We start from the raw sequence: 25,756 nt of genomic DNA, 5'->3' as shown, positions 1-25,756 counted from the left end.
CTGCTCCGCTCGATGCTCTCCACACCACCACCCTGTCCCAGCAGCCCCCTCGTACCAGCCAGCCTAGGCAAAGCGGTCAAGAAAATAGTGTTAATTTATTAGACACACTCACAACAGCACCGTATGAAAACCAGAAGTGGTATGCTGTTCTCCCAACTGCACTGGAACGGAGTTAAAAAATAGAGATTCAGGGTTTTTAATGCTACAAAGCTCCTGCCTGACAGAGCCGACAGCGGGAGCGCTCTGCAGAAGCATCGCCACTGTGTTCGCGTGGAGAGGGCTCGGAGGGACTTTTCTGGATCCCACGCCAAAACCTTCCACAGCTCGGGGCAAGGGACGCTGCCCTTCCAGCTGTTCTGGTGAACCAAAAAGGCAAAACCTGCTTCAGCTCTGCACGAAACGCTCCGAGCCCCTCCGTGGGACACAGCGGCTGATGGCTGGCTCAAGACGCATCCTTCGCAAAGCTTGGGGCGGTTTGTAAACAGTTCCTACACATCCAGGGCAGCCCAGGGGGAGGAGGAAGCGGGTTCTTCACAGTGAGCAGAGCCCTGAGGCCAGGGTGGGTGCCACCACCGCCAGCAGGAGAGGGACCCCTGACTTCGTGGCTTTGACCAGCCAGGAGGGCGCGGGGCTCGGTGGGAGACGGGAGGCAGCATCCCCATGGGAACTCCCCCCTGTGCTCCTCCAGCATCTCCCACCGCCTCCTCTCGGCCAGGGCTCGGTTGGAGGCGGCCGCAAGACCGGCCACATCCTTTCTGGAGCGCGTGGCTTCACAGCTGCGGTGCCGAGGGTCTCCCCGTGGGGAAGAAGAGCCGTGCTGCCCACCTTCGGCCGCCTGCTGCATCCCTTGCCTGGGACGGACGCCTCCGGGTCACGCTGGAGCCAGGCACAGATGCTCGTGGCCGGCCTTGCTACCAGGCCAAATAAATAAACGGTGGCAGCCAGGCACTGGTGGGCAGCACCTGCCCGCAGAGCAGGGAGGAGGGGGGCTCGGCGCCTGCTATCTCACGGCGATGGACAGCCTGGGAGTAGCGAAGAGCGGTTCGTTAAGGGGCGGCCACGATGGCTGCTGCTGGCTCAGCTCCTTCTCCAGCCTCTTGAAAAGCTTTTTGGATGCTTTCTTCCTGCGCAGCTTGCGCAAGCAGCTGAGCAAGCCGTGGTCCAGGGCGGTCTGCAGCAAAGAGAGGGGAAGGAGAGGATTTGAGGAAGGGGGTTGCTCAGACAGGCATGTGGGATGGGATGGGCTCTGCAAAACCCCTGTGAGCCCAACGCCCTCGTGCCCACCTCCAGCACAAAGGCAGCGAAGAAGTTGAGCGTGGCGATTCCCAGCAGCAGCAGCTTGAAATTCAAGTCGTCGATGCCCTGCAGCTTCAGCAGGGTTTTGGGGAAGCCCAGCGGATACAGGGTCAGCCATATCATGAGGCCAAAGAGGATGACAAGGACCACCAGGAAGAGCACTGAGGGCGAGAAGGGAGAGGGCTGTGGGAGAGGCTGAAGGCTTGATTTCTCCCCTTGCCCGCGCAGCCAGCCTCATCCTCACCATTGGTGTAGAGCGGCTCCCGAAACGGGTACCCCTTGGACATGGCGACTGCCAGGATGAGGTACTGGAAGCCCGTGACGCAGAAGAGGACGGTGTTCTCATAGTTGGGCAGGTTCTGGGGCGCCGTCACCGTGCTGTTCAGTGGCACGTACCTAAGGCAGGCAGGGGAGAAGACACGGGATCAGAGAGGGGCTTGAAAGGACTGGCGAGAGGAGAGCCCGGATGCTGTGCCACCCCTTGCTCCATCAGCACACAGCAGCCTTTCGCTGCCAGGTGGCCTGATGCCTCCTCGGGGTTGGCCAAAGTCAACGCTGTCCCCATCGCTGAACCCACACAAAGGCGGGCAGCCGGGTCCCGTACCAGCTCTGCGAGACCGTGATGAAGTAGCTGAGGACTTGCACGGTGATGAGCAGAGCCGTCTGGAGGAGCAGGCTGCCCAGCACGAGGACGCTGATCAGCGCCCCTTGGGGACGCTCCGCTCCCAGCTCCTTGGCGGGACCCGTCCGACCCATCAGCACCGCCACGGTGGTGGTGATGATCAGGTCGAAGAAGAGGAACTGGAAGTCGCTCAGGTTGGTGTTAATCTGGGAGGGAGAAACCAGCCGCTGTCAGCCCCGCGGGTTAAAATCCAGCCCTGACACGGTGAGAGGGAAGCACCCAAAGGCAGCTCCGAGCATCGTGCGGCGCGCCCCGCTGGCTGCCCAGGGCGGTCTTCCCACATCCCCCCACGGCCCTGCCCGCCTCCTGCCCAGACAGACGGACTCACCGTGTAGAGCAGCAGCACAGACACGAACTGCACCAGGCTGTACAGGGCCATGTACTTAAACACCCCGAAGGAGGTGACCAGCGAGCACCTGCCCTCCCTGCAGAGAGAAACAGACCCACTGTGCTGCAAGCCACATTGCAAAGAGGGGACGGAGGCGCTGAGACCCCTCCGCCTGGTTTTATCCCCGCCACGAAGCTGCCGGCTGCTCACCGGATGACCGTGGGCACACACTCGATGTTGGCAAGGCGGGAGGTGAACGGCGATGCCACGGATGCCTCTGCCTCCGAGAGCGAGATGCCCACGTCGGCCGCCTTCAGCGCCCCGCAGTCGTTGGCCCCGTCCCCACACATCCCCACGCAGTAGCTGCAGTGAGAAGGGGTCGATTAGTGACACCAGGACACGGGGAGAGTTGGGGGCTTTGGAGTCTCAAGGTCGCACCCTGGTATTTGGGATAGTCCCTGCGTTTGGGAGGGGGTGGGATGCAAAACCGAGCTGGGAAAGCCTCCGGCACGCGAGAAATTCCTTGTGTCCACTTGCCCCCTTTTATCCCCCCCGGATCTCAGGCCTGGGGGACTTACTTGAGCTCCTGCAGGCTGCACACCAGCTGAGTCTTCTGGTCGGGCAACATGCGGGCAAAAACAGTTGCTCGGATGAGGATCTGCAAGGAGGGGACGGCTCAGCGCTGGCGCCACATCCCAGGGGGCAGCACCCGGCCCGTGGCTCCCTGCGGGCGGGATGGGGACGGGCGAACCTTGGGCAGCAGCTCAGGGAAGTGCTCACGAACCACGGCGAAGGACTTGCCGTTCAGCGCCAGGTGACAGGGCTGCGGGAGGCACCCACCCTGCTCGTACAGACCCTGCCAAGGAAAAACGCTCCCTGAGCGCACACTGAGCGGCAGGGAAAGCAGCTTACTGCCTTGATTTCGGATAAAGAGCTTGTTTTGGCCATCGCCGTGCCGACTGCCCAGCCCCACAGCCGTTGTGGGAGCACTGTTTGAGGAGCACCGCGCAGGCTGCATGCAGCGAGGGCGTTTGGAGCGGCTCTGAGCCACCATTTCTGGTGCTCCCAGAAAAAGGAGCAGGTTTCCTTCTCCTAAAGCAGGCGTTTAATGAGGGGGCAGGATCGCACCCCCGTTCGCCTCTGAAGATAACAGCACTGGAAAGAAGCCCGGTGCTCTGGGCTGGGCACGGCCCCCCCCAAGACCTCGCCTCCAGGCTCACCTCCGGCTGTTCCTCGCCCTGCGAGAGCTCGGCAGGGATGAATTTCAGGGCAGCAGGTTTGTCGTGGCTGGGCGGGCAGGCGCTCACGAAGATGACCTGCTCCTTGGGCTCCACCATGCGGCAGCTCCTGGCGACGTTCACGGCTGTCAGCATGTTGTCTCCTGCACAGGCAGCGGTGGGGAGCTATCAAGAGTGATGTTTGCAAGCCAACAACGGTCCTCGAAGCCTGGCGGGCGCTGCTTGCCTTGCTGCAGCACCCTGCTAGCTGTGCAAATCGGGATGCTCGCGGGACATCCACGTTCGTGCCGTCGGGGGTCTGACAGCGAGCAGTTTTGCTGCCTAAGCTGCTCATGCCAGGTCTGAGGGTTAGTGCTGCGCTGGTGAAAGAGGAGCCTGCGCATCCCCTCCTCTCTACAGCTGCAAACCCATCAACAGGGGCAGCCAAAAGGGACGCGACGCAAACAAGTATCAGGGATGCACAAAGAAGGCCCCGGGAGCCCTCGCTGTGCTTGCTGCCAGATTCAGGCCACTGATTTCTGGTGGAGAAACCCTTCATCCCTTGCACCTTATGGCTCCTCCGTGCCCAATCTCACCCCAAGCCCGGTGTCCCTGTTCTCCCAGCATTGTCACCTGTCACCATGACGGGGCGGATGTTGGCGTTCCTCAGGAGGTGGATGACGTCCTTGGACTCCGGCTTGAGGACGTTTTTCATGACGAGGAGCCCAAGGAAGGTCAGGCTGCTCTCTGCTGTGTCCCTGTGGGGATACAGCGAGCCGTTTGGCTTCACCAACAAGAGCGGGTCGACGCGTGTAAACCAGCCAATCCATCCAGGAGGCAGCCAGCAATTACTCCAGCATGGGGTAGGGTTTAATTGCTTGCAGGCTGCCAGGATGGGGCAGCTCGCAGGGCAGCAAAGTACAAAACATCCCCTGAAACACTCGAGGAGAGCAGGCGACCCCCGCTGCTGTGATCTGCAGGAGTTGCTGCCGCATGGCCCCAGCCCACCACCAGGTTACTGGCATTTACGGGTATTTTACAAGCACCAGAGCTGCCTGCAGCAGGAAGGAGGGTTTGGGTTGGACGCTGCCACCTGGCCTCTCTCGCCCTGGACCTTTCCCTTGCTCCCTGGCAGCGTGTTACAGTCAGAGCTGGAAGCGGCAGCCAGCACTAAAGGAGACAGCTCACGAGCCTGTGCCCTAAATTGGACCTCTGGCAAACACATGCCTGAAAACACAGTAAATGGGATCTAAATGGAGAGAAACATTATTCACGCCAACCTCGTCAGCTGCAGGGCCTCCTCAAAGGTCTTCACCGCGCTCAGGGGTTTGTAAGCCAGAGCCAGGACGCGGAAACCGTCCGTGGTGTAGAGCCGCAGCGTCTGGGAGAAATCCGGGGGCACTGCCAACCGCAAGGGAGGAGCAAGGTCATGACGGTTCCCAAATCAAGCTGGGAGGGGGAGGCCCAGCGAGGGAACCGTGGCTCGGGCACGTACCCGTTTCCTTCCTGCACAGGCTGGCCACCATCTCCGGTGCCCCCTTGACATAGGCTTGGGCTGCATCCTCACCGGGCAGCTTTACCAGGACGCTTGTCCTCTGCAGGGAGGAGGAGAAGGGGAAGCGCCGGAGGATCCCCACGGGTGACTGGTGCTTCTGGGGGGGAAAGGGAGAGTCAGGGCTGGGCACGAGCTCCTGCTGTGGGAGGTACAACCTCTCTGGGGCTGCGAAGCACAGCACGCCTTGCCATGCAACCCCAGCAGCTCTGGGAATGCTGCAGAAGGGCTGTTGGCACAGCGCAGCCTCCTCTGGGCTCACCCTGCCTGGCGGCTGTTCTGCCTCGGGCGGAGGCTTCATCACGGCCAGGACCTTCGTCCCGAACTGCTGGAAGTCGGGCAGCTCGCCTTCATCCTCCTCCATCATCTCCAGGCGCTGAAACCACGGCAAAGCCTTGCAAGCCCCAGCTCTGCCCCGCGGATGGCTTTAACACCCCCCTTTTCTCCTCTCCCAGCAGAGCAGACCTCCATCTCCCCAGGGAGAGATGCCCCACCGCTTTTCTTACCCAGCCGGTGGACTCCATCATCTTGAGGTCCACGGGGTCCCCGACGGGCTGCGCCCGCAGCAGCGACACGGTGTGGCAGGCGGCCAGGGCATAGAGCAGGGGGCCGCCGGGCAGATGGCGTGGCTCGTAGGCGATAGGCATGAAACGGTGGTTCTCCAGCGGGACCACTCCCCAGACATCCAGCCCTTCCTCCGTGAGCGTCCCGGTCTGTGGGGACGGAGCAGTGGGTCCGGACCAGCCTCCGAGCTGGAAACCGCGGCGCTGCCCGAAACTCACCTTGTCGAAGCAAACCAGGCGGATCTTGCCGCACAGGTTGATGCGGGGAGGGCTGATGCAGAAGATGCCCTGTTTCTTCAGCCTGTTCTGGGCGTAGATGGTGCCCACGGTCATAGCGGCCGGGAGAGCCGGCGGCACGATGACGGTGACGAGGTCGAGGGCACGGATGATGATTTGCCCCACGGGAACCTGGCGCACGAGGGGTGTGTAAGTGGGGCGGGCACCCTTGCAGCCCACGCATCGGCGCTGGGTCCGTCAGCCACGTGCGTGCGGGGATTGAGCAGCTCCTGCAGCCCTACCTGGTTTTTAACCAAGATGAGGATGCTGTACAGCGTGCCGATAAAAGCTGTGCGGGAGAAAGAAGGGGCTCCGTTACAAAGTCCAGCGGGGAGCCTGGCTTCAACCGCTCGAGAGGAATTTGGCCTCTCCTGGCAATGCCTCCCTACCCAGGACAGCAAGGAACAGGACAAACTTCACAGAGTCCTTGTAGAACTTGAAGCTGACGGGCTTGGGGTAGAGGATGGAGCTGATGAGATCCCCTTTGGCCGTGCAAAACCCTGCGGGAGAGGGGCAGAAGGTCCACACTCCCAAAGCCACCGCCCTGAAGGAGACGGCTTGTCCCCTGCGCGCCGCTACCTGTGCGGGTGACCACGGCCAGCACCTCCTTGCCCATGTAGGACTTGGCTTGGATAACCTGCGTCCCGCAGAACAGCGTGTGCCGCCGGTGTTCCTCAGGAGAGTAGACAGCGCTGGCGGCCCCGCCGCAGGCCGGGAGCGGCGTTTTCATCACCGGCACGCTCTCCCCTGCAGGAGAAACCCGCGGTGGTGAGGGAGCAGAGGGAGCTTTATAACCCCAGGGTGTCAGGATGCAGCCAGCCCCTCCGGCAGCCTTTGTGCAGGGAGAGGTGAACACAAGGACGGGAAGAGGGGCTGCTGAAACGCGAGGCGTCCCTCCGGGTCCCAGTGCTCTCACCCGTCAGCATGCTCTCGTTGACCATGCACTCGCCCGTCAGCAGCACGGCGTCGCAGGGGACCAGCATCCCATCCGAGGGGAGGCTGATGCAATCGCCTGGCACCAGGTCTGCGGAGCTCACCACTGCCTCCTCTGGAATAAAAGCCCCTCAGGCATCACCCCCGCAGCTGCCCGCCCGCCACAGGGAGCCCACCGCCCCCGGGCTGCTCGCGGGCACCGCGCTCACCTCCGTCCGGGCGGCGGACGCGGACGCCGACTGACATCTTGGCCATGTTCTGCAGCGTGGTGCTTTGCTGCAAGGGAGGGAGCCGTCAGCAGCCCCTTGGGGGAATGGGAAGCTCAACAAGCACAGCAAAGTGCCGGTAAGACAAATGGGTCTCGAGTGCACCAGGCTGTGAACCACGTGCAAGGGATGAGGAAACCTGCCCTGCTGCTGGGGCACGGGTTGCGCTCAGCCAGCCGCCTTCAGCGCCGGCAGAGATGCCAAGCAGCTTCAGAGCGTGGGTTATTCCACTAACGCCCCAGATAGCCCACGTCCCAGGGTGGGAAGGGGTTTGCTAAGCTTTTCCCTCTGTTTTCCCCAGCCGCTGCCCACCACCAACCTTCCTCGTCTCGTAGAGGGACAGCCCCAGGGAGATGGTGGAGATGAGGAAGATGCAGGCAGCGTAGTAGTAGTAGGCGTCGCAGACCCACAGCACGATGCTGAACACTTGGAAGATGTAGAAGGGGTTGAGTACCTGGAGAGAGAGCAGGTTTTGGGGAGGAGAGCTTCCTCCAGTCCGCTGTGAGACCTCCGGGCTCCTCGGGAACCCACTGCTGACGCGGAGGAGAAGCTGGCCCTTCCCTGGGGCTGGGCACGGACTAGCTGAATTCTCCCAAGCCCTCCATCCTCCCCAGCTTTGCTTACGGTCGGGACTCCTGAGGATGCTCTGCAACTACCTGGGGATGCTCCTGTCTGAGCTAAGGGGCTGGATGTGTCCCTCCTCTGCCTGCTCCCATCACTGCCCAAGCTGCCCCCCCTGAAGTCCTCTCCTCCCTGCCAGCGGGGCCGGGCTCTGGGAGCGCCTGCAGGGGTTCACACAGCCGGGGACCCGTCGCTCTCTGAAAGCGCAGCTCTGGCCATGGACACGCACCTCCTCCACCAAGAGCCTCGCGTAGGACTTGACCGGCACCTCGATGAGGTTCGGTCCGTAGATCTTCCTTCTGCAGAGGGGAGAAAAGAGCAGGGGGGGAGCCAACAGATGCCAGGGAAAAGCTGCATTGCCAACCTGATGCGCCTCACCCCGTGCGATGCCGGAGCCAAGCAAGGGCAGCCCAGCACACCACGAAACCACCTTGCTGCTATTAAAACCCTCTTCTTCCTCTCTCCATCCCTCCACAGGCCAGGGGAGCGAGTGGGTGGCACAGCAGCCCCGTGAGCTCTGTGAATCACCTGGAAATGGCCCAGATTAACTCCGTGGTCTCATATCCAGGGAATTTGGTTAACGGTGGTAAAAGCTACTATTTTAACTCCGTTTCATTTCAAACACGGTAAAGATTTAAGGTGTTTAAATGATGATGCAACGGTCTATTACCACTTGTAACTGAGCCCTCAAGGCTGTCCTTGGTTTTGAGGGCTGGCTGTGAGAAAAAACCCACGCTTCAGAATTTGCTCGATCCTGGAGAAATCTCAGCCGGGTGTCCCAGGAGGCTGCTGAATCCCTACCTGGTGCTGTGGTCTTGCTGGTCGAGCCCAGCCTGGGAGAGGTGGAGATCCGCACAGGTCCAGCCTTCATCCAGGACGCTGGCAAGCCCGGGGGGTAAGAGAAACAAGAAGAAATGGATTCAAAATCAGCGGGAGCCTGGCCCGGCGGAACAAACAGCACGTCCAGGTCCTCGGCGACAAAAAACCCTTTAGGAAAGAGAGAGCTTCTTGTTCCTTGGGCTCGGCCACGGCTTGTGGGTGCCAAGGCTGGGAGCAGGAACAAAAGGGGCATAGTCTGGAGATCCGCGAGCAGTGCAGCGCTCATCCAGTGTCCGAGCGAGCCGCTCGGGGCAGCTGCCAAAGAGCTTTGCTCGGGCTCCTCTCCCCAGGACAGCCCTGCTCGCTGCCCCACAGACGGTGCCCAAAGGCTTTGCAACATGGAGAAAAGCCCCAGTGCGGACGTGCCCCTTACAGACAGGCTAGGACCACGCAGGGGGGGCTCGGGGGCCAAGAGGAGCGGTGCAGGGATGCAGAGAGGCTTGGTGCTACGGGGCGGGGAGGGAAATACCTGACTTTGCAGTACGCCTGCCACCTTTCGATCCAGACGTAACGCAAGCCCTCGAAGAGATAGTAGCGCAAGATGTTCTTCTGAGCAGAGCAGGAGGGAGAAAGAGAGGGTGTTAATGGCACAGGAGGGCAGCCCATGCCCGGGGAGAGGATTTACGGGGTGCTGGTGGGGTCGTTGGTGCTACCTCTTCCTTCTCATGGAGCCGGATGGTGTCCCGGCTCTCCTCCTCATCCGTCACGCCAATGGCGATGCTGGTTCTCCGGTCCTCCGGCCTGGCCCCCGGGTGATGCTCCAGGCTGTTGGGGTGGCAAACCAAGCGTCAATCCCTCCCCATCTGCCGCAAGCACAGCCCTTCCTAGTCAGGGCTACAGATCTGAAGTGCTTCCCCCACGTAACGGAACGCAGGGGACGGGGCAGGAACTCGGAAAAGCTGCGCAGAAGCACAACCAGCCGGCTCAGGAAGGGTAAATCGGGGTTAAAAGGGCCGTGAGGGATCGGCCCTGCCCTCACCTGCCTTCGCCCAGCACCTCGGTCCGCACACGCGTGGTGAAGCACTGTCCGAAGCGGTCCTGCAACACACCCGCGGCTGGCGGCAGGGTCCGAGCGGGGGGAATCGGCCGCCGCCGGCTCCCCGCGCCCGCAGCCCCGCGGGGGCTTACCCTGATGATGACCCAGTCCGCCTGGCCCAGGGCGCAGGGCTCGCACTTCGCCCACACCTCCAGGCTGGGTTTCCAGTGGAAGAGCAGCAGCAGGAGCCCCGCCGTCAGCACGGAGCAGGTGTGGCACAGGGCCACCCGCCATGGCTTGGTCTGGTAGCCGGTGACCTCCTGGAAGGACACGGTGCCACGCGGGCTGAGCTCGCCCGTGGCCCCCTCACGTGCCCCCATCGCAGCCAGGCCCCGCTGCGATATCTGCAGCAGGCTGCAGGCTGCCTTATCCTTGTGGGGCTGCTGGCTTTTTGACCGATCAACCCCAATCTCCAACTGACCAAAGCCTCTCGGCGTGAGGCAGCCCCAGACAAGCTGCTCCGGGGCACCGCGGGCAGCTCCACGGCAAGGAAAACACCACGGGAAGCAGCGCTCTCGTTCTGCTGCTTGCAGGCAGCCTTCTTTTGCTGACAGTAAATGGTTTTTCTGCCAGCCCGTCCCCAGCTCGCCTCCCTCCCCGCACCGAAGCGCTCGGACGTACCATGCAGGATTTATCGGCGTCTTTCTGCAGCGTCCCGTAGCCCGGCCGCGGGCTGCCCAGCAGCCTGCTGCTGTCTGCGAAGGCAAAGAGGGGGAAAAAAAAACTTACCGACGGGCGCCGAGAGCCTCGCCGGACGGGTGGCAGCGGCTGGAAAGGAGGCAGAGAGGCAGGTCCTCGTGCTGAACCTCTGCGAGATGGCCTTGGGAGTGCCAGCACCGGGACCTGCAGCCTCACCTGCCCCCAGATCCCAGGCTGATGGAGGGAGCCCCGAGCTGCCGTGTGGGCAGGGGACACCCCAGAGATCCCCGGCCACCCCCGTGCCAGCTCCTGCGGCACATGACGGTCACGCGGGCGATGCCAAGGGAGCCCGGGGAGAAAAGCTGGCACAAACAGCGGCTTAGAGCCAGGGGGAAGGGAGCAGAGCTGGTGCAGAGCCAGGTCAAGCGCGCAGCGAGCTTTCCCGAGCCGCTTTTCACGCTTATTTGCTCCCCGCGTTTCCTCCTGCCTGCCGGACGTGGCCTGGGCGCTGGGAAACGGCCACAAAAGCCGCTTTTTGTCATCTCATCTGCAGGTCCAGTAACCCACCGCGCAATGACCCTCGCAGCCGGGACACCTCAAAACCCACCCTGGACTGACAGCCGCGGCGTGCAGGAGCCGATGCCCCAGCCCCACGCGCCGCTCTCGCTGTTTGCAGGCGTCGCCCCGCGGGGCGCAGCGGCCGCGGTCTCTTTGAGCAGCAGCGGGGGAAGTACCACGTGGCACGAACGCAGCCCTGCAGCCAGCGGACGGTTTCCCGGCTGGCTGCGGGTTTCCAGGAGGGCACCGGGGCGGGCTGCGTTAACGATCTGTTCGCTGCACGCGGGCGTCTCAAGGAGCTTCTGCAAAAGCCACCCCGGCCGGGTTCCTGGCGCTGCCGGCAGCCCCTTGCGGGGCTCCGTGCAGCCCCAAAAGCTCGCCTGCTGGGGACAAGAAGCCCAAGGGAGGGTTCGATTCAAATAAAAGCCCGCACGGGAAGGGCTGTGCAGCCCACGAGGAGGGGCCAAGTCGGATTCTTCCCCAGCAGGCTGCAGGAGGGCAGACCGCTGCCCCATTTGCCCCCCGCAGCAGGCGAGGCAGCGAGCAGCACCGCTGCCTCTCCACCTCGCCTCCCCGCTCTCTGCGGCACCGCTCCGCCTTTCCTCACCCTGCCCTGCAAAGCGCAGGGCTTCTGGAGGAGCGCACAAGCGCTGCCTCAACTTGTCCCAGCGCAACGCTTTTACGACCCCGTCCCCGTGGGTTCTCTCACCTCCTGCGCCCATCCTGGCAGCTTCCCAGAGACCGCGAGCGAGCGAGGCTCCCGCCCGACTCACCCGGCCTTACCCCGCTGGCTGCAGGGTGGGACGGGGTCGGGATGCCCCTCGTCACCTTGCCTGCTGGTGGACGTATCCGGGAAGCATCCGGCGCTGGGAGAAGGGAGGGCAGAGCGCGGCGAAGCTGCGCGACCAGTTTGCGTCGCAGTGGCCACACCTCGTCTGCAAACACAGCGCGGGGACAGCCGCATCCCTCCTCCTCCTCCTGCCCCCGCGGTGAAGGGCTGGAAGCGATCGCTTCTCTCTCTGGAGCGGTCGCAGACTCAGCCAGGTGGGGAAGAAGCAGCGGGAGTGTCTGAATCGGGGAGCCCTGCGAGCTGCTGGGGGTGCAAAGGGAACGGGAGCAACGCATCCCCGCCGACCCCAAAGCGCTGCTCTAAGGGGCTACCTGGCACCTTTCTGAGAAGCGACACAATTCCTGCTGCTGAGGGTCGGGGGAAAACAGGGGAGAAACGTGCTCGGGGCACCCTGAGAGCCAGCACGTGTCCTAGCGGGGGCTGGAGCACCCTGCACCACACCAGAGCTGGACACCGTGAGCCTATGCGTCTCGTGGCTCTGAGCACCCCCCTGAAAAGCAACCGCAGCTGGGGACCGCTTGCACATGCCAGTGCTGGTCCGGCCCCGAAACTTCACCCCGAGAGAAAGCAATCCTGCCCAGCAGCTGCACGCACACCGGTCCCAGAGACCTCCTCTGCAAGCTCCCTTCGCAGCCGCAGCCTTTTTGTGGGCACGTTTCTCGAAGCAAACCCCCAGGGGACCTGGAGATCTCCCTCTGCTCTCACGGTCCCCACCAGACGCTCCCTGCTCCACGCAGGGGTTTCTGAGCATCCTCCTCCCTCCCTCCATCCAAAGCCAGACCCAGCAAGGGGTTAAATGCTGATGAGGTCTCATCAGTTCTCTCTCCAGCACTTTTTCCAACATAAACATGTCCTGTGCAGGCTACCGGAGGGAAACACAACACCCTGCCTGCCGCGCATCCGGAGCCAAACGTGTATTTCCAGGCGGCCGGGTCCTCCCCAGACGTGGCATCATCAGCCGCGGGAGCACAGACTGAAAAAAGCCCCAAGGCTGGGAGAAACAACAGGATGAGATGGGCTCAGCAGCAAGAGCTACAGGGTCTGTATGTGGAAAACCGGGTTCAAGCTCTGCCGTTGCCGGTAATCCTGGACAAATCGCTCTCATCCACCTGCCAGCGCTCGAGACGGGTGGAAAAATAAATCCTTGTAGGCAAGGAGCACCCCCAGCAGCCCCAAATCTGCCACGGGTGGATTTGGGTGACTTATTTCACCCTCCCTGGGCTTGCACCTTGCAACGAGGGATTGCGCAGGAGCGGGGAGGCGGCAGCACGGGCGCAGCGTTCGCTTTGCCACGTGCCGACGATGCCGGCAGCGATAAAGCCCTTTCAGGAAGCGCGTCTGCCCAGCGCCGGCGCTTCCCCCCGCCGGGCATCGGGGGCTGGCGGGACCTCTCCTCGCGCCCCCGCGCTGCGTGCCGGCCCGGAGCCAAGCGCCCTGCGGCCGCGGGGTCGGAGCACCCTCCTGCGCAAGCTCAGCGAGGGGAAAACACTCGACATGTATATACAGTCTCCTTCTATATATACGAGTCTCCTTCTATATACGAGTCTCCTCCTCTGGAGACATTCAAGGCCCGTCTGGACCCCACCTGGGCAGCCTGCTCTGAGGATCCTGCTTTGCAGGGGGGGTTGGACCCGGTGATCTCTCGAGGTCCCTTCCGACCCCTGCAGTTCTGTGATTCTGTGACACATCCCAAGCCCCGGCGCCTCCCCAGACGCCGGCTGAGTCAAGCAGGCTCCTACCTTCCTCAACGCCCGCCGTCCCGTGCTGCCTCATCCCGGTGTGGGTGTGCTGAGCCCGGAGCTGGGCATCGCCCGGGCCTGCTGCCGGAGCCAGGCCGCTTCTGGCCTCCCGCGTTAGCCCCGGGGAGCCTCGAACGGGAAAGAAAAAGAAAAAAAGATGAGCTTTGACCCCAAGCGCTACGCCGCCGGAGGAAGAGGAGGGCACAACCCAAGGGGCTGCCCTGGCAGAGGAAGGCTCCGCGTGGCCGCGGGGACCCCGGCCCCGTCCCCACGGCCCCCCGCGGATGCTCGCTGTCACCGCAGGACGCAGCCCCGCACCCCTCCCTTTCCTGCCACCAAACGCCTCCTCCCCGGCCGCCTTTGAGGAGCTGCCCGGCTCCTGCTGAGCCGCTTTCCGCCGTCCCCGAGCAGGCGGCGGCCCGGCTCCTTTCGCATCCTTAAAACCCACGCGTGTCCGCGTCACCGGCCGCAGACCTCGGACAAAAGGACGCTTTGCTCCGACGGCCCCCAACCCGCCGAGCCTCCGGGGCTGGGGGGCTGCAGCGCCCGTGCCCGCAGGATGCGGCCCCCGGGGCCAGGCCCCACGCGGGTCGCCGCGGGTCCCACGCGGGATGCGGCCCCCGCCCCGCCCCCTCCCCCCCCCGCTGACCTGAGCTCATGGAGGGCCCCGGCCCCACGCGCGCCGGGCGGCGGCGCAATGGCGGCGCGCGGGGGCTGCCGGGAGTTGTAGTCCTCCCCCGCAGCGCGGAGGCGCCCCCGGGGCTGCCACCGAAAGGGCTTCGCGAGCCCTGCGTGGCCCCGGGAGGGGTCGGGGGGGGCTGCGTGACCCCACAGCGAAACGGCCGGGTCCTGTCCCCAAAGGGGCTCTGCGCCCCTGCGGCTTGTGGGGAAACGCACCGGGCTGTGTCCCCGCAGGGCTTTGTGTCCCCACAGGGCTTTGAGTCCCCCCCACCTTGTGAGGAAACGCACCAAGCTGTGCCCCCAAAGGGCTTTGTGCCCCCCATCTTGTGAGGAAACACACGGGGCTGTGTCCCTACAGGGCTTTGTGCCCCCCACCTTGTGAGGAAACGCACCAGGCCATGCCCCCAAAGGGCTTTGTGCCCCCCCAACCCACCCCAAGCTCTGCATCCCCCCTCCCCAGCTGCTCGCACCCTTGGCTGCAGCAAGTGTCCCTCAAGGCTCCAGCGAGGGGGATGCAACCCCAGCAACCCCAAACTTTCCTCAGCTGGGGGAAGCAGACCTAAATACGCCCCCCCAGCTGGCTGCACCGGCTGAAGCCTGGGCTCCCGGTCCCCAGCCGCTGCAAAATCAGTGCCAGAAAAAGCCACGGCCCGGCCCAGCTGCAGCCCCTGCACGTGCAGAGCGGTCACGTTCCCCCTGCACACGCAGGGCAGCCTCACGTAAGGTTTCTTTTCAGGGAGATGAACCAAATCTTTTATTGGGATGGGGGCTCTGCTATGCCCCGTGCTTCCCGGTGAAGCAGCTTTGTGCTTACGCTACCTGCAGTTGTGCAGAACTGGGAAAAAAAACAAGAAGAGAATTTGCATGGGCAGTCAAAGCAGAGAGGAGCTGGAGCTCCTCACCGCCCTGCGTTTCCATACAACTCGCTTCAACCACTCTGCGTAACTTTTAACCAAAACAAACCAAAACCCAGTCTCGGGTTTTGTTTTTTTAACCCCAAACAAAGCAAAACCTTAACCGCAGCTCACCCACGGCACAGAAGGGAGGGGAAACACCGGGGCACGGAAAGGCAGGCTGTCAGACAGAACCAGATGTTAAATGCGTGACCTACGGGGCTCTGTGTTGCATCAAATCTCAGGAACACAGAGATGTAGCTCCAAGAAAAAAAAAAGTTAGGTAATTCTGCGAGTATTGAAAGATCAGCCTGGCTTCTCAAGAAACCCACAAGGCTTTTACTGCGGGCAGAAACATAAGGAAAAGAAAATCATTTTGTGGGTAAGCCTTTCCAGAGCTGTACAGAGCAGCATTTTTACACCACCCCGCTACCTGTTGCTGCCCACTGGCTGTCGGCAGACCATGCCTCAGCAGCAGCACACCATCGTGACGTTTCTAGGAGACTTTACTAATCTAGGCAAAAATCTGTTAAACAGTGAAACAGAAAGCCCTTCCTGTCTCACCACCCCTCCCAGGCTCTATCATGTTCTGATCAGGATGTCAGGGTTACCCACAGTTCTGCGCTGGGCGCTCCACATCAGGGTAAATCCAACTCAAAAATTATTTTTCCCCTTAACGTGCACAGCATTAAGACTGCAAAAGGCTGCATGAAGTAACACCCTACCCTGGATATCTCAAGCTTGAGAAATCTGGAGCTTAAAACCACTTCTGCTAAAGCAAAGAGAAGGTGTCAACACCATTTCACGCTCTGATAAATCTTAGCTATTTTAGGACTCAGGAAAAAAATAAGCTTCTCAGCAGGGCCATGTCAAGACAGCTCATTTCCAGTGACTTCACTGGGATTCCTCCCTACAACAGCACTGCTGTAAGGAACCTCGGGAAGGACACAAAGACCTTACCAGTGGCAGTTGCCACTGCCACCAGTATTTTGCCACACATCTGCACCCTCCGAGCACCAGGGCCTTGCTTTGCTCCGTATCAAGGAGCCCAGGTAGAGACTTCAGAACAGGGTGAGATTCTTCCAACACTTTCCCAGCTACTGCCATTGTTTTCTCCTTGCTCATCAGCACAACACCCGCTGCTGTGGGGCCACTTTCTAACTCCCATCCCACAGCAGAGCCTCAGAGGTGACCCCAGCCTCTGATACACTCAGAACTGCAAACCAGAAAGGGGATTCTTAGCTACAAGCTTACCCACGAGGCAGAGGCATTGGTTCAGTATTGTTAGTAAAGCAGCAACTCTTATTTCTTCTTTACAGTATTTATTGTACGTGCAAGCCTATGGAAAAAAAACATCAAAATTCCCCCTGGAGACTTCTCTTGCTCAACCAGGTATAAATCGCTTTCAGGTAAAGCACGTCCGTGTTACACTTCCAGTTAGGGAACAGCGTTACGCAGCGGCTGCCTTCTCTTTGTACGTTGCCATCATCTTCTTGATCTCAGCAATTGCCTTGCCAGGGTTCAAACCCTAAAAAGAGAAAGTTCTGGTGAGTTCCGAAATCAGCAAGTTAGAGTATCCTCCCCCACCTGGCTTCAACCCAAGTCTCCATAAACTCACAGATACCCTGCTACTCATCAAAACAGCTGGCAGAGCAGGTGCTCAGCACCCATTTTTTAAAGTTGGAGCCCAGCCCAGCACCGCACTTCAAGTGCTGGCAGCACACAGGATACCGAGGGCAGGCTGGGCACTGCAGCACGCGCAGCCCCCTGGGATAAGGCACGCTGATGCAGGTTCGCTGCGCTCCAGCCTCGATGCACAAGGGAAGAGCATCCAGCCCGGGGTCAGACTGGCACTGCTCCAGCTGGGAGCGGGCACAGCTTGGAGCACACCTCCTCTACCTGGAGGCTGCTTGAGAAAAATGCTCTTTTGACTATAGAGGACTGGTTTTAGTCAGCACTGCAAGGATCAGAGAGAAGAGTAAGTGGGTGAGCGATAGGAGCTCTGAAGTTCAAGCAGGACTCAATTCAGGACTTCTAAGGGTATTATGAGATGACTTCTGGAGGCAGGAAACTGCTTGGCAGTGATGGTACAAGAAATGTGTGTTTTTTCCTAACCTGAGACAAAAAAATCTGTACATTTGAGGGCACTAGGGGAAGTGGGCAAGTCACAAGATGAAAATGTTCCTTGTGCAAAAGGCAGCTATGTCTTCCAAAACAAGGTTTTTCTGTGAAACAGACGGATGTCATGTCACAGAGGCCCTTAATCCTGCAGCAGTGCTAGCCAACCAAGCATGCCTAATCTCAAAGCGAGAGCGGGGGATCACAGCTACGCTCTGTATCATTGCAGGGACAGCAGCAGCACCTCGAGACAAAGCACGACCAGGAAATTACCCTGGTGCACAGCTCACCGCGCAGCCTTACGGAGCTGATCAAGACAACAGCCAGGATTACAGCTTGTGAGAGGAAACGTGTTATTAACCATAAACGTATCTCTTAATTGACAGACCAAGCCCCACTGTGCTATTTCCCTGCACTAGGTACAGGCAGATCTTCAGATTGAACCTTCACCTTTATCTGAACTACGGCTGACACCAGATCACAATAATCCACCCTAGACAAAAGGGGGATTATCTGTAGTCAGTGAATCACGTTGAATACACAGAAGCGGCAGGCAGCGCTCCTGACAAACACTTGTCAGTCCAGATCTCAAGGACCTTATTTTTCCACATCCGTGATCCACTCCAACATTTGCCTTCCTATTACTTCACAGCTTGAGAAGAATTTTGCTTTATCATCAGGTGCAAGCGACATCTGACTAGAATATAACACGGCTAGCAGGAACATGAAACTTGATTATCTGCCTAACCACAGGCCCGAAGTCAACGCCAAGATGAGGAAGAAGCACACACTGATTTGGGAAAGCCTGCTCAGTTCTCAATTGAAATACCAGACAGAACAGACTTTCTGGGAAATGCCCTTACGGCAGGATGTCAGCATAAAACACATCCCCCAAAGGCGTTGAAAACTTGCCATAATCTTCTGCGTTACGCAAGTTGCACAACACAGCAGGGACAGCTGCTGCTGTTGGAGGGTAAGCTAGCACCGTGCTGGGGTTAAGCGTGTTCCTCCCAAGGCTACCATCACTGACTGGACTACACAGGGGACAATCTTCCTGTACCATTCCTGGCAGCGTCCCTTGCATCATCAGGTTACGGTCACAATCCTACATCTTGGAAACAGAGAGGTTCTCAGCAACACAAGAGATGTTCCCGTGATGTCTAACACAAACTTTGCCACATCCTCTTGTACAGTCACTGTCACAGGCATGACCGCTGCTAACCCACTGTTTTAAGAGGCAAAAGAAGCACACAGGCCAAGGAGAGCTCAGGGAGAACAAAAAGTGGGCATTTTCCTACCAGTTTGAAACGGGGTGCTTGGAAATAAGGCAGCAACCCCCGCAGGGACATATGCTAGAAGAACACATACCTTTGGGCAAGTTCTCGTGCAATTCATGATAGTGTGACAACGGTAGAGAGAAAACGGGTCTTGCAGTTGTGCCAGGCGCTCCTCTGTGTAGTCATCTCTGGAGTCAATCATCCAGCGATAGGCCTGAAAGTCAGTGTCATTTGACACACCGAATGATTCTTCAGGGTGAAGTAATTGGTGTGATATTTTAAAAGCAACACCTAACCCAGGAATTCCGGCCCAAGATCTGGACTACGTCATGCTGTCCCACTTGTGCTCGCAGGTATCTGCGGGGCTTTTAGATGAGGGTCCCTCAGCAGTCCCGTGGGATGCACAGCCCTGTCCTTACCTGCATCAGTACCGCAGGACCCAAGTACTTGTCCCCGTTCCACCAGTAACTGGGACAGCTGGTGCTGCAGCAGGCACACAGGATGCACTCGTAGAGTCCGTCCTGCACACAGATGGAAGACCACAGTCAAACCACTCCAGAAAAAACCTGATGAAGCCTTTTTTTTGTTTTAAAGAGGGGATTTACACAAGCATGTGCTTCCCTCACCACTTTCCTCTCTAGCAGCCCAATGCAATCCTGCGACTCTGAAAGCCTTACGCTGAAGAACTGCTGCTGGCAGAAAGCAAATCTTACACACGGGGCCTCTGAAACAAGAGGCACACAATCCTCCACCCGTGGCCCCTGTCATAACCTATGTTGTTTTTTTTTTTTTGTGACAATCAGAGAAAAAAATAAAAACTGAGGAAAAGAAGTGAAAATCGACCGATTTGCCTTGCTTCCAGCCCGTCCCAGTGAGTGGCCAAAGAGCAGAACACACAAACACACAACCAATCAGCAATGTAAGGCCATGTTACGCAAGCAAAAACGACCCAGGAGCCCAGAAGAGGTGCCGAGCTCATCGCTTAGCACGTATGTTGAGGGGATCCCTGATCTCTTACAGAAGGGGAACGGTGAGGGTCTTTGGCCATCGTGTCCTTTTTACAGGGCTGAAGGCCTTTTTATTTTGGGTACTGAAGAAATGAAAGGTAGATGTACATGGAAGTACCACTGGGCAGAAAAGTCTCCAAAGTCTTATCTCAACCAATTCCCCAACCCAGAAGAGTCCAGTCTGGCTTCAACTATGTATCTGGGAGTTGTTTTTTAGGACAAGAGTCTCGCTAAGTTTAGCTTAAAAAGACACACAATGCCAGAAGCCCCTGGGAACTTGTAGCACATCTACTGCACTGAAAGGGCTGCTCCAGTGTGCTTTGGGACTTGCCAAAACTAGTTGGGTCACAGGTACCTTTTGCTCTAAATCTGTCTCATTTGTAATTGTAACATCGCAAACGATTGATGATTTGAAGAACAAGGTGAGAGGTTTTTGGTTGCCTTTGTGTCCACCAGTTTCTTGAGCACGCAAGCTATTCCCAAAGCAAGAGGAACTTAAGTGATAAGAAAACTCAACTTTACCAGTGGTGAGAAAGATTCACACACAGCTCTTGCAGCTACTTGGAGGTTTGCTCATTTCTCCTTAAATAAAAAGGTGACTTCAAAGATGCTGCTTCACAAAAAGCATGGGAGAATTCCTTTCGTCCTCACACATGCCATCAGATAACATTATGAAGGAGTGCAGAAAAATCATCTGCTGCCCTTGAGAGAAGCTATTTGAAACTGAAATCCTGTGGTTGTTAAGACTCGACAGCACTAGCTGCATGGTGCTGCTGACACTTTGGGCACCGGACAAGTCTATTCATCGGATGCTAACTTCACAGCAAACACACATAATGGGAAACTTCTGAAGATCGCTGCAGAGAACTAGGCTGCAGCTCACGTGTTTCCATTAAATCCCCTTTAATCAGCCTTCCTCTCCGTTGCTTATGTTCACCCCTTCTACCACTTGCCAAAATCTACGCTGCCTGCCCACTCCGAGCCTCCTCAGTGACTGCGCTGCAGCAACGATCACAGCAGAGCATCGACAGGCCGAGCTTCAAACTGCCGAGCGAAGGATCCACCAAGGCAGGCCGGAGACAAAAGAGAAATTGATTTAACAATACTGCAGCCGCCAAGGAAATCCAGGCAATAACTTACCTGCACTACAAGCTCTTTTTAAGATGCTATTCCCCCCCACCTCTTCAGGTGGTTCCTCAGCTTTGTGCAGAAGCTTTGAACCAAGAACACCAAGCTCCCAGAAACCCCCTGAAAATAACGCAGCACTCAGGACAGACGCCCAAAGACTCTCACCAACACCACGTGTCCCCACATCCGAACAGGGTTAGCTTTTGCCATTAGTTTCAGGGCTGTAAAATCCAGCAAGTAATGACAAGACAGCAGTGCTTAGCATGCTGCAGCCAGGTAACGCAGACGGCGCTGAGCTTGACAGCCCACATCCTGGCGTAAGCTGCAGCGTCTGGTCTCCGCGGGAATATTACAAGCCTCTGCCCTTCACAATGTTTTTACAAACACACAAGTTTCGCGGCACAGACGGTGGAAATGAGGTCAGAGTCCTCAGCACAACTGTGTTCTGCATTTCATTAGCAAATGTTACCCCTAGCAATGCAGACATGCCATGACTCTGCATTTCAGGGACCACATTCCACCCACACCAGGCTTTGTGCTAGACAGCTTTGTCATTAAAGGAACCAGAAACTACTGTACGGTAACATGTAACCCTGCTCTTATCTGGAAGGGATTTCAATGGTAGAAAAGAAGGGTAACCAGTTTCTGACGGTCTTCTATGGACTGCAGGTACTGCTCCTTGCCCTGCTTCGACTCGTCCTTCTTCTTCAGGTAAGGCTCAATGGATTTATACTGTGCATAGAAGTTACTCAAGTCCTGGAAGTCAAAAGGCAAAAAGATCATTCGTTACGTGGGACTGATGTCTGAGAGGCCGAACGCCTGCTATCAGAAGGCGTTTTGTACCTCAACCTGCTGCATTCCTCCTAGCGAGGCGAGATTTAGTCACCACTGGTAAGCAGACCCACCCAAGCCAGAGAGCATCAGCAGGAGTTAAGACGTGAGCTGTGGGCTGTGATCTCGTTGCCATCTCCCAGCATTATCCCTCCTAATCCAACCCAAACCCCACGCCGCCTGGGATGGTGTCACTCTTGGTCACGAGCTGAAGAGGGCAGATACTCACCGGAACGAGATCCTTCACCACATACATGTGGGGGAGAGGGTAGATTTTAGTGATCTTGCTGAGATCGGGGTCGATTCTTTTGGTGCAGGCCAGGGTGTTTCCACCAGCAATGTTCATAGCACAAGAGCCACAGATGCCTGAGTGGGAGAAGAGAACAAAGCATTCGATGTTTACTCTTTTATCCCACTTGAGAAAGATCCTCTGGGCCCCAAACTTGCCCCCGGCTTGTCTTCCCTTCCGTTGTCCTTAAGGAACTCTGTACGTGACAAGGAAAACGCCAGAAGTTGCCATTGAGCCAAACGTGTTGCTATTCAAAGAATAATCGCTGGAGTTGCTCTCATTAATGCCTAAACACATCCTCAGTGCTGAACTTCCTTCCACAGCAAAACAGGCGGCTCAGACAGTTCACCACACACGTCACACACTAGTTGTACGTGCTGCTGGGGGTGTGGAGAACATTCAGCTTTGCTCCCAAGTTCGAAACGGGGGCAGCTAACGCTGGGACTGTGGAGATGCATCCCTACAGTTATAGTCAGAAGCATCTCTAAAGGTCAGGAGCACAAAAATAAGTTCCCAAGGCAGACGTTTCTTTCTGTAGTAGGCTGTGGTCACGCCATACGCGGCTTTTGTTAACTCCTACAGGTGAGAGGACAGACGCTCACAGAACAGCACATAAAAAGCTCAACAAATGGGTTAAGTGACGCTGCTCGGTAAGGAACAGACGGAGCCCAGGAAAGGGCAAGGTTACAAGAAAATAACACTGCAGAACCGTCACAGACCCTGCTCAGGTCAGCAGCGAGCTCTGGCATCCAGATCAGACCAATGCCTACGACGTCGCCATCGAAAGACAACAAGCGCTGAAGGGCGTAACTAATTTCAGAGGATTTGACACGCATCAGTTGGCGTGAGTCAGGGAAACGCCAGCGCTCCTCGCGCTGAGCGAGCCAGTCCTCCACGGCACCCGGGGCACTGGCAGCCTTGCCCTCACTGCCAGGCGAAGGCTGGCAATCGAACGGGGCTGCGCCCACCACGAGAGAAACGGTTACAAGCATTTCTCAGTCAGCCTGAGACGGAACCAAGACAACGGGAGGCTGCCGACACGGGCCCACGAGTAAGCGACACAAACACGCGATCAGATTTTTTTTCCTGTATGGCAGAAAAGGAGAAGACCAAACCAGCCCAGCTGGAAAAATCTGCCTTGATGCCCCAAGAAAACTTTTCAGTGCAATTATTGCCAGCGGCTCAGGAAGCGCGTCTGCTACCTAAACATCAGGCACTGAGAACAGCCACGCTGGATGAAATCCCTCTGCCTGCTATGCAGATTCTGCAGGAAACGGCTGCGTTGAGGGGTGCTTTTCACTTAGATCTGCGTCAGGACATCTCCAGGCATCAGAAAATCAGGCCTAAACCTCCAGTCCTTGCGAACGCAGCCCACTGAATGAAAAGCCTTCCATAAAGGCATCCTCCCTTCCCGCGCTCCCACACCCACCTCAAGCTCAGCGTACCGACGTTGCCCACGAATTAGGATTTTTTTTCCCCGGGGAAGAACGTCACCCGGGCCGGTGAGTGTGAGTGCAGTTAGACAAATACGCTGATTGGTACCTGCGCCAGCCGGGAACTCTGCTGTGCAGAACCACCAGATGGCCTTCTGCTCAATGGTTCAGCTTAGTCAAAGGGCCAAAAAAGATTCCTGAAGCTATTCCTAGAAGTCAGTCCCGCTCCTTCCAGTTACACCCAGTTATTTCCTCAGTAGCACCACGTGAAGCAGCCCCTTACGTTTCCCTCCCGTTTGCCACGTCTTTCCCCTCGATCCTGTTGTTGTAACCTCTCTTGCCAAACTTCCCTACGCAGCCTGTCCCTGGAGGGCAGCAAGATGAACACGGTGAGGACCAACAGGAATGGCCGGGGCTGTCTCAGCACACTGCTTGCAGCCTGCTGCTGGGTGATCACACCCTGCGAACGCGAGCTCTTAACTCCCCTGCCAGCCTCAATGAGGTGTTCCAGGGGCAACAGCTGGAGGAGAAGAGCGGCACGCTGCGGTCTGCCCCGAAGGTCTCCGCTGGTTACACACACACCGTCAGCCTTAGCTTCTGTTTGGACAACAGTCAGGTTAGCAGTCTTACAAATCTTCCTTACCTTCCCTACACGACCTGCGGAAGGTCAGAGTGGAGTCCAACTCGTTCTTGATCTTGATCAGGGCATCGAGTACCATGGGCCCGCATCTACAGCAGAGAACAAACTCAGTGAAGCCGCGTGATTTCCCCCACCCTCCCTGCTTTATCTCCAGCGCCAGCTAAGAGGCGCCGACAAGGACTTTCATCTCAGACACCATGAAGCACACACTTGGCTTTGCCAATCCCAGGCAACAAGACAGAGATCGCTCGTTCAGCGGCGTAACCCACCCGCCTCGGCCCAGCGGCTCGCCCCCGGCTCAGCGCGGGGCAGGAGCCATTTATTTTGCCGGTGCCCAGCAGATTTGGCTCAGCCAGAGAGGGTTCAGGCAGCACCCCTGCCAACAACGCGCCGTACTGCCCCTTCTCGCCGCTGAAGTCAGGTTTTGACAAGTCTGCCTGTCCTCGTTAGTCCCATGCAAAAGCAAACAGAACTCCTGTGATGTTACATACGGCAGGCAACACCCAGAAATGATTCACTGGTGCAAGTCGAAGCAGCAAAGTTCGATTTCGCTATCACGTGGCTCTCACGCAGAGCTGCGCGGCTCTATCGGAACGCTTCAGAAGGGGCTGGAGGTGAATTCCTCCAGCAAGAGCACGGCAGCAGCTGAAGGAAGTCAGGGCACGTGTGCCCCTGCCAAGGTCTCCACGCCAGAGGGCAGATTGCACCCTTCTGTGGGGTCATGGAGAAAGGTCCCACACCGGAGTGTGCAGGCCAGAAGTAATTAAGTGAGAGCAGACAATCAAACTTCCTCCTTATCTCCAAGGTCTGGGACTATGAACTGTGCTTAGAACTGCTTCCTTTCGGAACACGCCCCCAGACCAACCATGTAAATACTGCTCATTGGAGCCACGAACGCTTTATGTCTTCGGCACCCATCAGGGACAAAGGTGAAACCTCCCAGGAGTCACAAAACCAAGTGGCTGTTTGCTGACAGCTGGTGAGACGCTGGCACTCAGGGGACACTTATTTGTCACAGCTGGTACCGGGGGGCGAGGGGGGGCGCAGTGATCCCACCTGGTCACAGGAGGATTTATCAAAAATAACACCGGGCCTCTCCCGCGCTGACGTGCTGCGTAACACGGCCGAGGCGCCGCCTCCCCAACTGCTCTAACGTGCTTTTAACGATCCCCGGAGCCTAATGAGACTTCTGGCACCTTCAGCTGTCAGCTCCGAACCCTCTCCAGCGCCCTGCGTTATCGCCTCTCAGCTGACGCGCGCGCACACACAGGCCCGGCGCACCTGCCTGCCGGGGAAGCCGAGCAGCCCTCTCCCTCCCCGGGTGCACTCACTTATTCAAATCCACTTCGTACGTCTGCATGCGGGGCTTGTCCCCAGGCTTATCGGGATCCCATCGGTAGATGGAGAACTTCTTGATGCGCGGCGCGGCCGCAGCAGCTGTCTGTGCTCCCCGACAGATCTGCATGTGAACAGCAGCAAAGAGCCCTTAGGTCCCTCTGGGCGGCTTTCAGCCGGCAACAAAACGTCTCGAGGCGAGAGCTGCAGGATCCCTCGCTGGCTTTTGCATTCGGGCACGCGTGCAGGAATCCTTCCGAGGATCTGCCAGCGCAGCGCACCTTGGCACACGCGGCCAGCTCTGTCCTGGGGCTCTCTCCTCTTACAAGAAGCAGGGGGAACGATCCCAAAACCAAAGGGTGACCCTGAGGGCTGTGCCAGCCCCCCAGGTGCCCTGAGAATCCCCCAGCCGTGTCCCTCCCCTGCCCTGGACCGAGGGCCTTTTCCTCCCAGTGCTCCCCCAGGAGCTCCTCTCCCCTGCAGGCTCCCTGCCCCAGCTCCCATCTCCCCAGTTCTCCCCACAGGCTGCACCTTTACTGCTCCTCTCCCCGTGCCCACCCCTTCACTATCCCCTTCTGGACCCCCTGCATCCCTCAGCCCCCTTCCAGCCCCCATCTCCCTCTTAAAACCCTCCGCAACCCCCTCCCCAGCCCCCTTCACCCCCAGACCCTCCCCACCACCCCTCACAT

General features: G+C 58.4%; 2 protein-coding genes across 2 annotated transcripts in view; both read right to left on the bottom strand.

Moving 5' to 3' along the window:
• Positions 1–76: 76 nt before the first annotated feature.
• On the bottom strand, positions 77–13,484 carry ATP13A2 (ATPase cation transporting 13A2). The gene is made up of 29 exons (XM_035344780.1): positions 13,436–13,484; positions 10,271–10,344; positions 9,742–9,909; positions 9,593–9,651; positions 9,267–9,381; positions 9,083–9,162; positions 8,536–8,613; positions 7,964–8,033; positions 7,433–7,567; positions 7,057–7,123; positions 6,831–6,962; positions 6,494–6,661; positions 6,304–6,414; positions 6,157–6,203; positions 5,858–6,046; positions 5,582–5,788; positions 5,338–5,451; positions 5,019–5,175; positions 4,804–4,924; positions 4,157–4,281; positions 3,526–3,687; positions 3,058–3,164; positions 2,885–2,964; positions 2,517–2,669; positions 2,307–2,403; positions 1,901–2,124; positions 1,541–1,692; positions 1,285–1,457; positions 77–1,171 (listed from the first exon to the last, which is right to left on the bottom strand). The coding sequence occupies exons 1-29, from the start codon at positions 13,467–13,469 to the stop codon at positions 1,001–1,003; spliced, it is 3,570 nt and encodes a 1,189-aa protein (XP_035200671.1). The 5' UTR covers positions 13,470–13,484; the 3' UTR covers positions 77–1,000.
• A 2,830-nt stretch (positions 13,485–16,314) lies between these two features.
• SDHB (succinate dehydrogenase complex iron sulfur subunit B) overlaps positions 16,315–25,756 on the bottom strand; it is a 9,909-nt gene continuing 467 nt past the window's right edge. The window contains exons 2-8 of the mRNA XM_035344765.1: positions 25,064–25,191; positions 23,736–23,821; positions 21,600–21,736; positions 21,179–21,295; positions 18,824–18,925; positions 18,496–18,618; positions 16,315–16,537 (exon numbers count right to left, since the gene is read on the bottom strand). Coding sequence (XP_035200656.1) covers positions 16,460–16,537; positions 18,496–18,618; positions 18,824–18,925; positions 21,179–21,295; positions 21,600–21,736; positions 23,736–23,821; positions 25,064–25,191 — 771 coding nt within the window. The 3' untranslated portion in view covers positions 16,315–16,459. The remainder of the gene's footprint in view (positions 16,538–18,495; positions 18,619–18,823; positions 18,926–21,178; positions 21,296–21,599; positions 21,737–23,735; positions 23,822–25,063; positions 25,192–25,756) is intronic.

Source organism: Oxyura jamaicensis, chromosome 21, assembly GCF_011077185.1.
Source record: "Oxyura jamaicensis isolate SHBP4307 breed ruddy duck chromosome 21, BPBGC_Ojam_1.0, whole genome shotgun sequence".
NCBI lineage: Eukaryota > Metazoa > Chordata > Aves > Anseriformes > Anatidae > Oxyura > Oxyura jamaicensis.
The sequence above is the reverse complement of the archived record's forward strand: the minus strand, read 5'-3'. Positions and strand labels throughout refer to the sequence as shown.